At 43.7% G+C, this 12,145-nt stretch overlaps 1 protein-coding gene across 2 annotated transcripts in view; it reads right to left on the reverse strand.

The window, feature by feature from the left end:
* Positions 1 to 260: 260 nt before the first annotated feature.
* The window catches only part of LOC149357460 (uncharacterized), a 95,242-nt gene continuing 83,357 nt past the window's right edge, over positions 261 to 12,145 (reverse strand). For both annotated transcript variants that reach the window (XM_089584717.1, XM_089584713.1), the window contains one exon: positions 261 to 2,128. Coding sequence is in view for 1 of the 2 variants with exons in the window: in XM_089584713.1 (XP_089440839.1) it covers positions 2,109 to 2,128 (20 nt within the window). In the remaining variant the exon portion in view is untranslated. The remainder of the gene's footprint in view (positions 2,129 to 12,145) is intronic.

The following is a 12,145-nucleotide window of genomic DNA, read 5'->3' on the forward strand; positions in this document are numbered from 1 at the left end:
ATTTACAACATAGGCGCTTCATATTCGAAGCACTCGAGATTACATTTCGTTCTACTTTGCCCCTTAGGGGAGGAACTCAAACCATTGGAATAGGCCTATTTTCATCGCGTCGCTGTCAACAGCCTTGCACCTGTCACGCTAGCTGCTAGTAGGTGCAGAAGGGCTTAAATCCTCGTCGAAAAAAGGCAATGCGCTTTGACAAGAGCAATAGTGCTGACATAAAATATTTTATTATAGACTGTCTTATGCAACATTTGGAAACAAAATCTGTGCAATCAGAATCATCTCGTGCGATTACTTTGTGTTCATGTTACATATACAACCTGAACGGTGCACTTCAAACGTCAGGAATATGAATATAACTAAAAACACTTCACAGCAAAATGGCATATAAAAGAAACAATGTTTCACAAACGAATCAAAGGAAGGCAAACTTTCAAATCGGTTGCCAAAAGAAAATCAGTCACACAAAGAAGACGTACAAATGAACATAAAACAGCTCATGGAATGAAGTATTGCTGTCGTCACTTTTCTCGAGCCTGTTTGTGCGCATTGTGCACTCGATGCTAGTGGGAGATCTACGCCCGATACGCGTGTAAAGTTTTCTTAACTTTGGCACAATATTTTTTCCTTTTGCGCTGCAGAACTTAAAGGCTGATGTGCGTGTTCTTTTTCGAAGCTCCCCACAATATTTTTTTCTAGCTGTACTGATTTCGTTAAAAATCGGATTTCCGTGCTTTGATTAGCTAAAAGAATTTGCTTATGCAAAGACAAGCCAAATGATCATTTTAAAGGTGACGACGGCAATACTTACAACACACACATAACACATTTATATCACACAGAAAAAAATGCAAAGGCCAGATATGGCAAGGACACACTCGCATAAATCAAATACACTACTTTTAGTATACACCAAACACTCCTTTAGGGGCAGGTTACATGCGGGATTAGGAGCACACTCTTCATCTTCAAGCAGTGATGCACTTTCTAAACCATAGGTACAACACAACACTATATACAGATGAGAAAAGAGCAAAACTAAAAGGCACTTCTCTCACAACATAACTGTTATCTCCTCCTGTGGCCGCAATCATTGCTTATCTCTTTCTTTAATTGAAAGTTGGAGCAGTTTTTCTGTAGATTTGATTTTCGTCGATATGCCCATAGCCCGAAGCTCCGTGCGCAATTCTCCTGCATCCATATCGTCTACATTCTGTAGTGGGCTTCCTTCTCTCACTTTTTCTTCCGCACAACGTGGCCTCTTCGCCCGTGTCTCTTGAATAAGTCCCTCAAACCAATACCCTTGGTCACGCTTTTTATACGCCCGGCTTATTCTCGTGTTCTCACTCACTTGAAGTCTTTTCGCCAGCTTGAGGGCGTCAGCGGCTGCATTCCACTTGTTAGACTTTCCATGGTGTAGATGCTTTAGCACGTCATTTTTTTCTCTAAACCTTGGCTTGAAATCCAACCAAGGCACTTAAACCTTTCATGCTTTGCGGAAGCGGGGTGCACGAGAATACGAATGTACGGCGTAACTCTATCGCCTCCGTAGCCTTTGCAACCTTGGGCTTCTGGACTACCAGTCGGAAACTAAACATCACCGCAGAACTGTATTCCTGGAATTGTGCTTTAACTTATGACGAAACAGGTTGTCGTGTAAACCAATGCTTTCGTCACTTAGTTTACACCAGGGAGAGAGAGCGTCAAGTATCCGGGGTCACATGGCACGCTCACGTTCTTTACCCTGTTGTCACAAGACGCCTGTCGGAAACTACACATCAGGGCAGAGCTGCATTTCCGGAATTGGGCTCTAACTTATGACGAAACAGGTTGTCGTGTAAACCAACGCTTTCGTCACTTTCTTCACAGCAGGGAGAGACCTAAACCTGGTGTAACCAGCGTGATGTCAAAGGGGCGAGACCCGATGGGAAAAATTGCCTACTTTTTCTTCGAAACTGGCTTTTCAAGTGAAGAACACCTGCTGCCCATCCCGCTCAGAAGCCACATGCTTTGTGAGCCAGACCAGAGACACGTGTGCCGATGACGCATGCAGGGAGAGGGCTATTGAATGTTGACGTTTCCCAGCACACAGAGGCGGCTCTGGATCACCGTGCTCTGGATGCACCTGCGAAAGGGAGGAACGAGTGTTTGGCATGCTATGGCGCAATTGTTACGTGGTGCGGGGGCGACCGGTTGAGGGAGGGACGGGAAGGGGAAGAAGCTCTTGAAGGAGCTTGGCGAAGCCTTGTGTTGTAGGGAGTCATATGATGCACTCACTTGTTCTCTACCTTTTCGTTTCTTGGAGTTTTTCCGCAAATCATTAACTTGCATGGCAGAGAAAAGTAGCAGTGAGGCAGATTTGACAATTGCATTTCTCGGAATATCGCTCAGTTCATTTGCTTTGAGAAAGCTAATAAGCGGATTGCAACGGTGTAAAATTTGAAGTAAAATTTTGGTCTCATTAAAGTGTTTTCTAAGTGTACCTTTGAAGGTGCGCACTGGAGTGCACACGGCATGGAAGCAGGCTTTTGGCTTTCACCTTTTAGTATTGTGCGTGTACTACGACTCAGTCAGGAGTCTCTTTCAAGGACTTGTTTTATTCTGCCCGGCTTCACAAGTGCTTCACAAAATTATCTTCCTTACGCACTACTAGAGCTCTTCCCTCTGTTCCCATTGACGTTGCCAACTCCGCTTTACTGTGGTGCCTAGGCCGTCGGTTTAGTGTTTATCTCTTGGCTCCATTTATAGTTTTTTTCTCGTGTTGCTTTTCTGCCATGATACAGTCGCTTCCCACCGTTCAGCGTGGAGCGCTAATTCTTCCATACGTAAATGACTCCTAGAGACATGCACTGGCAACTTATGATGACCGTCGAGCTGTTTACAACGTCACACAAGTTTATGGTCACACACTTAAAGGTTCGAAACACGATGAAACTTAAAATTATTGCAGGCGTATTTTTTTTCGGGAGCCTTCTTGCGGCGAGAAGAAGGTGTAGCCTCCAAATGCAGCTCTGCATTAATACAAGCCTGCCTAATATACTCTTGGGCACAAGTGAACAGTGTCCCACAAAAACAAAATATATCACCTCATCGCATGACCGGTGGGTAGGAAACGAGTTTCTCGTTTTCCTTCACTCTCTGATTTCTGTTTTTATACCTTTTTTTGGTTGATGAGGCAAACTAGCATGCTCATATATTCCTCAGTCGTTGTAACTATAAAAAGCTAATAATATTTTTCTTACAATCACCCTTCTTGATTTCGCAATATAGCTATTTTCTCAAAATTCAGGATTCAGGCGTACCTTGCGATATTTGTTCAAAAGGCCACCTGACAAGGCGTAGATATGCAGATGCACGCTATGTGTGCTTTCGGTGCTCCAGCGTGTGTTCGTGCATGTGCGTGAGAGCATGTGTGCGTACTTGCGCGTGCACTCGGGCCACTATCACTGGGTCATACGAATAGATGTGAAAGATTCGAGATATCAGGGAAGTATGGATAGAATAAACGCGCGTCGCAGACGCCTGTGATGAGCGACGACGGCGGCTACAGGAAAAGCCAAATACGTGTGCACCCCCCTACCATGTCCCTTCAGCTTTTTTTATTTGTTTATTGCCGCGCTACCTGTTTCCGTCTTTTTATTTTGTTTGTTTGTTTGTTGTGTAAACTGCTTCTCTGCAAGGAACTCTGTCAGGCTCGTCTGCCGTATACTGTCTAATGTGGGTGAGTATTTCTCACTATGCAAGTTGCTTTGCCTCAACAAAGCTCCCAATCTCTCACGGCGCACAGAAGAGGCCGGCTGGCCGGCCCGATGATTAAGGATTGCCCTTTAGTTTTTGTGACGATGAACTCGTCCTCACAGCGGGAAGTAGAGATGTGTTACTACCGGCGCATTGCGCGAGTGACTTTCGGAATTGAATCTTTTTAAAGACATTGGATACGTTAAAGAATTTTAAAGGCTAGGTTTGCCTAAGATGTTGACGGCGTACAATTTAGAGATTTAATACTCTTTCAAATGAGCTCTATCACGGACATAATGTCCGCCTTGGCGGAAAATACACCTGCACGGACCGCGATGATGCATCTTTAACTGTATTTATAAAAAAATATGTACACATTAGAAAAAATGCACTCAGTTGTTTGTTGCAGCCAACACAATAATAGTGAACATCCTTCACGCCTGCAAACACACACTGATGGCAGTGTGACAAGGTGACAAGGAATCACCGTTCGAACTCTTCACGGTATTGTTATGATCGCGCCGCGGGCCATTAATGCAGCAAATGGTTTCATCATTCTTGCAGGAGCATAAGAGAATGAATGCAAGCATGCAGATTCTCAGATGGTAGTTCTATCTTAAAATCTCGAATATAATACAGCCGGCGACTCTTACTTTTTTTTTCTGGTTCCAACGTAGTAACTATCTGTAGCCTGAGACTGCGGTCGCAAACATGCTACATATGCGCAGATGAGAAGCGAATTACACTCCGCGCAATTTGTGTAGCAACGTTGAGTCTGTTTTAGGCAGGTTTTAGTCCTGCATGTCTTAATTTTATCTACACATTCCGTTCTCAAACTGTCCTACAAATCCACCAACTGTAGCGGGAGACCGAAACGGGCAACCGTAGAGGAATAAAAAGCCGGAACACGACGCATGGCCATGCGGCCCTTATAATTTTGTCGTAACACTGCAGTCAGATTTCTGAACAACTGTCCGGCCCGATTATGACGTACAAGATCTGTAGTACACGAAACATGGCGAGGCTACCCGCTGCTAACTAAGTGGCCAATCACGACGACGCTAATGACGTAGACCTGGGGTCTGAAGCTCATTTTTGCCTCGCAGGCCGCATTTACACACTTCTTTCTACCTCGACCTAGTAGCTGGAAAGGACGCAACGGTAAGAATAAAAGCGGTGTATTTGTTTCACCAAATGAGAAACGAAGCAAACATCCATCAACCACTCGCCATGAATTGTGGACCACGGTAGAATTTTTTGGAGTGCCATATCAAAGCGCTGGGGCGTGGTGCCGAATTCAAGTTGCTGCCGCGACGTCTGATTCTGTTCAGTTGTTAGCTGCCTCTCTTGTGTCCGCATCTTGATGCGCCGACTGAACAAAAGGGGATGGCAATTGGAAAAGCCCTCGAAGCAGAGAGTGAGCCAGATTAAGGATTGTTGGTACTCTCACATACGGGGCAGGACGCTTCGTCACTCCGCCTATGACCGCCATTCTTCTTCCACCTCGTACACAGCTTGCATAGAACGGTGAATCAGCACGTACGACATTGCGAAGGCAAAATATTACCACCCTTTGCTTTCCACACTAAGCATGCTTAGCCATGGTGATAAATCAGCTGGTTACAAACCATGAACAGCGATATAGATGCATGCTATCGGTAGAAAGGTTACTAAGATGGTACGTGCATTGAGCGTTTGTAATAAAGGGCAACGTGTTTGAGAGGTGTTTGAGATCCCTGTTTGAGCAGAAGCCAAAGAGCACAAAAAAAAAGGATTCACCGAGGACAAAGCGTGGATGTACGATGGAGGGCTACCGGCCTAAGAGCAGTCGCCCGCCCTCCTAATCAAGTCGAGCAGTGAAATTATTCACTGGCTTTTTTTGCTTTTCGTTACCACGTGTTTTTGGCTTCTCATTTTGTTGTCTTCTTGGCATGAGCGCATTTACACATGTCTAAGTGGTCTCGCTTTCGTCTCTTTTTCTCCTTTCGTTCTTGTCATTGTTATTGGAGTTTTCCACCCTCCGACTGGGTTAACAGTATTCCAAATAAAAAAAAATTGGCAGCGGCTTAGCTCAGCTATGCCAAGGTATGCGTAGCGGGAGGTACGGTATATCCCTGGTTACGTCTAGTTGTTTTGCTTGTCGTCATGGCTACGTTTAAACATTAAAGACGAGACATGTGGTGAAAGCGGCACGTCTTATTCAACTGATTTTGGCAGCCGGGGTTGCGGCAGTGAACAAGCCCTGACCATTCTGTACTCCTCACGCAGGTCCGTTTCACCTTTCAAGAAGCCGTCCACTGCAGCACTCACGTGCGACGATCACAGTGACACAGCATCAAGAAAAGACATCTTTCACCGATAACAAAATCAGCCGACAGCGCCACCGACGTTCAACGTGCCCTCCCGCCCCCCAGAACGACTACTACATAAGGATCGACACCGCACAAGATCGACCATTTGGCAGCCGGGGTTGCGGCAGTGAACAAGCCCTGACCATTCTGTACTCCTCACGCAGGTTAGTTAGTTTCATTGATTTCCACGTGTACTTTTTTTGCCGCAACCACTGCTGCCCATACCAGTCCTTTCTCTGTCACAATGCCCACCAATGCAGAATTGGCAAAATATGTTGAAGAGCTGAAAAAAGAAGTGTCCGAATTGCGAGACAGCCTTGCTATGTTCAATGAACTCTACGAGGCAATGAAAATCAAACAAGCTGACTTGACAAAAGAGAATAAGGAACTTGCTCGTTGCAATAAGCAGTTATCACAGCGATTGTCTGAACAGGAGCAATATTCCAGGATAAATAACGTTGAGGTTAAGGGAGTTCCTTCGACTCAGGGTGAGAGCTGCGTCGCAATTCTGGAAGAAATTGGCTCGAAAATAGGTTGTTCAGTTTCTAGCACTGACATTGAAGTTGCGCATCGAGTTCCTGCGAAAACCGACACCAACATCATAGCACGATTTTTTTCCCGCGTCAAGAAGGCAGAATTTATTTCCAAAGCAAGAAAAGCACGCATCTCCATGAGCTCCATCGGATTTAAGGTCCATGCTGACAATGACAAGCCCATCTACGTGAACGATCACCTAACCCCAGAGAACAAACGTCTTCTTGGCAAAGCACTGGCTCTGAAAAAAGAAAAAAACTGGGAGTTTGTGTGGGTAGACAATGGCCGTATCAAGGCAAGGGAGACCAAGGATAGCGACGTCTACCGTATCTCTGGAGTTGATGATCTTTCAGTCTTCACGTAAAAGGAGCACCACATATCAATAATCATCATGCACTTCTCACTAGACCACTTTAAAAGCCTCCTCCTTAATTCAGCTGATACCCATAAGTCTATTATTCATTTTAATTCTCGCAGTGTACCAAGGCATTACGATGACTTAGTAAACTTTTTAACGCTAGTTGATCACGCCTTTTCAATCATTTGTCTTTCTGAGACATGGCTGTCATCCGACGATGATAGGCTGTTTGCTCTTCCTGGCTATCACAATGAATACTATCACAGGTCAGCTGATCGACACGGAGGATCTGCTATCTTTATTTCTAACGCTATATCATACAAACGCCGTCACGTCATCGCGTTTCAAACAGAAAAGTGCGAATCAGTATGGTTAGAATTTGACAAAGCAATTTTTGCTTCACACAGAAACACTGTCATTGGTAGTATCTATCGCTCACCATCCGCGTCTTACGAGCACTTTTGCCACGAACTAGAAGTCATCCTCCAAATTCTAAATCGTGAAAACAAGAACATTGTAATCGTAGGTGACATTAATATTGACATAACTGACATTTCTGACAGCTCTTGTTCTGTATACACAAACTGCTTTCTCGGCCATGGTTTGGAGTCACTACTGGCGTCACCAACGCGCATTGCTCATCGAGGCTCTAGCACCCTCATTGATCATATACTATCTAATGTCATTATGCCTCAAATCGCAGGAGTCATCAACTTTGATATCACGGACCATTATCCCACTTTCCTGTTAATTGAATGCCCTAATAACACGCCCCCCAGAAAACGCTATAAGCAAACATTTGATAGAAACCGGTTTGTTGCGATAGTGGCTGAGACTAACTGGGATAGCATACTACAAGAAACATGCGCCAATAAAGCGTTCAGTAAATTTTCTGCGAAGCTCAAAGAAATAATTAGCTCATGCACATCAGTAACTCCCATCACTCATTGGTATTCAGTTCCCCGGAATCCATGGATAACCAAAAGCCTTCTAAGCTGTATAAATAAAAAAAATAACCTTCTCAAAAAGGTTAGAAAGCAGCCATTTAATGTGCACCTAAAACAGCGCTATCAAGAATACTCAGATACTCTCTCCGCAGCACTTAAACGCTCTAAACAAGATTACTACCAAAATGAAATACTTAGAAATGGAAATGACACTCGTAAGAATTGGGTAACAATTAAGGAATTTCTGAATATAGCTGAAAACAAAACGAGCATAACGAAAGTCTCTGACGGTGAGTGTACACTAACTGATCAAACTGACATTGCTAATGCATTTAATTCCTTCTTCTCGCGCCGCGGTTCCCCGCCTCCAAGTAGTTACTGTGGCCCTCGTCGATGCCCTCACTCTTTTTACTTGCGCCCTACTTCACCAGACGAAGTCTTCCAAATAATTTCTAGCCTAAAAAATACCGCTCCTGGGATCGATGAAATTCCTTCTTTCAAAGTAAAGCTGGTGGGTCGTGAGCTGTCTAATGTTCTTAGTCGCATTATTAATTTAGTATTTAGGACTGGTGTTTTTCCAACTGAACTTAAAAAAGGTAAGGTGACGCCGATATTCAAGAAAGGCGACAAAGAATGCCTAAGTAACTACCGTCCAATAACTATATTGCCTTTCTTTAGTAAAATAATAGAAAAGTTAATTGTTAGTCGCATAATGAACTACCTCATTAAATTCCAGCTGTTAGCAGATCAGCAATTTGGATTCCGGCCTAATTACTCCACAGAACTAGCTTTAATCGAATTCACATACAGTATTAAGCAATATATTGATAATGGGTTGTTTGCCGGTGCTGTTTTCTTAGATTTCACCAAAGCATTTGACACAATTAACCACACTATACTGTACACTAAATTAGAATCTCTAGGCATCTGTGGGCCTGCTTTAGCTCTTTTATGCAGTTATCTCACTAACCGTATACAAGTTGTCCAGCTACAAGAAACATTGTCTTCCCCTTTAACTATTAATTTAGGAGTGCCACAAGGTTCCATTTTAGGTCCACTTCTTTTTCTCATTTTCATCAATGACTTACCTTTGTCCTTAATTAACACAAGATGTATACTTTACGCGGATGATACGACATTATTCACTCAGGATAGTAATTTCACAAGCCTAATAAACAAATTAAACATGGACTTACAGAATATTGTTTTATGGTGTGAAAATAACTTACTACAACTTAATCCTACAAAAACCACTTTCATGATATTCCGCTCTCATCAAAAGCATGTCATCCCGAGCCCAGCCATTTATCTGGGACATCATATTATCACTGCCTCCGAATCCGTTACATTTCTTGGCATCACGCTTGACTGTCATCTAAAATTTCATCTACACACCAAATCTATCAGTCAAAAAATTTCATTTGGAATAAGGGTATTAATAAAAACTAGACTTTTCTTTCAACGCCATGTTCTCTTATCCCTGTACTATGCTTTCATTAACAGTCACCTTAATTATTGCCTATCATCATGGGATAATACCTATTCATGCCATATGTCATGTATTTCTCATCTTGAAAATCAAGCGCTTCGAATTTTATCTTTCAGCCCATACACAGCCACTGCTTCACCTCTTTACTCTGACCTAAACATTCTGCCATTGAAATGCCTCCTTAATCTTAGGTTAGGTCTTCTAATCTACCGCGCTCGCAATAATAACAATCAACTTCTCTGTTTTTCCGTATCTTTCCTTTCTAATAGCAATAACACTAGATTCTCTGAACAAAATAATATGCTTCTACCAAAAGTGAACACAAATTATGGAAAACAAACTGCTTTTTTCTCCGCCATCAAAACCTGGAATTCATTACCACTAGCAATCAAATCCGCACGTTCGAAGCCCGCTTTCTACACTTTACTAAAAAAAACATCTCCTATCAACCCATTCAGCTTCATGCCATGCTTAAGGTTGCCTTCATCTTATTTTATGTTCCCCACTCTGACAGCAAACGGTCATATTGTTAATCTTCTGGAACCTCTTTTTTTTCTTTCTCCGCCTGTGTATTATATCTGCATTTATTCAATGCCCATTGTTATCTGATGTCTTTTTGTGTTCTTTCTATTGTTCTTATGTTTTGCTATTTTATGGCTTTTTTGTTAAATTATGCCCACTAACTATTGTATAACTTATTCATTGCCGCAAATTACACTAATAGTTTTAACTTGATTGTATACTTTTATAGCTCCTCTGCCAAACTTATGCACTTTCCTTATGTATTCCTGATGGGAGGTCCCCCAGACAGTTTTCACTTTGGGACCTCCTACAGTACTAACTTTTTTATGAAACTTACAACTCATTTGTATTTCGTTTTAATAAACCTTCAAACCTTCACTGACTGCCAGAAAGGCGGCCTGGTCATAAGCAAAGTAACACGCGGCCGTTCGGCCGGGGACGAGCGGCACCGGCCGCTGTGACGTCACTCGGCAGCTCCTCTCGGTCGGAGGCGAGCGACGCGGCGCGCGACGTACCAGCTGCACGGCTGTGACGTCATTCGGCTCCTCGCGCATGCGCACAAGTGGCCCCGAAGGCCCACAGCGAAACGGCGAGACTGCGGGTGTAGCTCTCGCTCCAAAATGAAAACTACACCGGTCCCTCTTTCTTCCTTGCTGTTTATTGTTTTTTTTTTTCAGATGCACTTAGCTTCCAATAGAAACTGGAACTGGCTTTTCTAACAGTGTTTTTGGTCAGACCAGGCGCCTGCCAGTGTTCGCCTCAGTGAACAAAACTGCCGATCGATCATTGTGCAAGCATGCTGCACACAGTAAGCATGCCGTGCCGAGTAAGTCTGAGATACGACTGAAAGTTCACTCGCGACGGCTTCGATGTTTATGCTGATCATTGCTTTAGCAATGTATGTATTTCAGCAGGTAAACAAACTGGTGTCTGGATTTCACTCAAAGCTGATAACCGCTAAATCGGTATATGTCTTACACTATATTCATGCTACGAAAGGGCAGTACTAAACTCGTCGTGCCTCCTCTTCTGCACCTTAAAAGAAGAGGCAGACTCGTGCGAAAGGCAACCAAGTTGAACAATCATGCATGAAATTAAGCACAGCATTTTGGAAGAGGCGCGTTTAGGTTGCTGATATATATATGACCCACCTGAAGTTAAGGTTTGGTTTTTATTTACGCTCAAATGCGCGAGCACCACACACTACAACGGCACTCGCGGAAAACGAGCTCCTCCTCCTCACCATGCCGCACCGACTCTGAATTTTACCGCGACTTGTAATGACTGATGTGTTTTAAATTCTGGCAGCAAAGAAATGCTATAGCTTATGTTTGGATCGTGGTCACTAAGCATTTTCGTTATCTACGCTAGCTCGGAAGAGCCATGGAGAGCCACGGCTGTTGTCCTTGTCCTTCATACAAAAAAGGTTAAAACCCGGGGTGGTGCGAACACACTAGCTTCGCTCGGCGCTGCTTTAGACCACGCGGCCTTCCTTGCTGGCCGTCACTTCCTCTCCGTCACTCTTCATGATTCTGAAAGCCGTTCGGCAAATCCGTCTAACAACTGTACCTCAGGAAAAATCCTCCCTGCAAGGCGGTCAAGGATGCATCGTTCGGGGAATTCGACTAGAAACCTCCAGCTGACACCAGACACCGCAAAGGGAATCGAAAACGCGTGTCGGGGAGTGGAGCGTTTTATGAAGAAGCGTCAGGAAACAAGTTTCCGTGAAATCAGCCAGCCCAGTAAATACTCATGTTTATATGTATGCGTTTTCTGTCATTAAAAAAAAATGGGAGGAGTCTGTGGCGCTGTTCTGTATTCTATCCCGTTGGAACCGATAGGAAGAAATGTAAGTCGGAGAAGCGGTAGGAATAACTTCATTTCAATGAGGGAAGGAAGCTTGTCAACAATGCCAGCATCATGGTGTAAAAGTAAACATCTCATCTGGAAAGTTCGCCACGAAACTTGTGTTAAAAGAGCACTGTCAATACAAGAAATGTTACATTCCGTGTTGATTTTTCCACTTAGTAAAATAACCTGAATATTTTAGGAGGCGTATCTGATAGCCTTTCGCCCCCTTCAAAACGCCGCCTCAATTGCAGGAATTGGACCCATAGTTTCCTGCTCAGCAACTCAGCTCCTTAGCTAGTATGCCATTCTGGCGGATCGGCCGAAAAAAAAGATGCATGGGAGACTAACATAT

This window comes from Amblyomma mixtum, chromosome 3 (genome assembly GCF_055824585.1).
Source record: "Amblyomma mixtum isolate Tamu chromosome 3, ASM5582458v1, whole genome shotgun sequence".
Lineage (NCBI taxonomy): Eukaryota > Metazoa > Arthropoda > Arachnida > Ixodida > Ixodidae > Amblyomma > Amblyomma mixtum.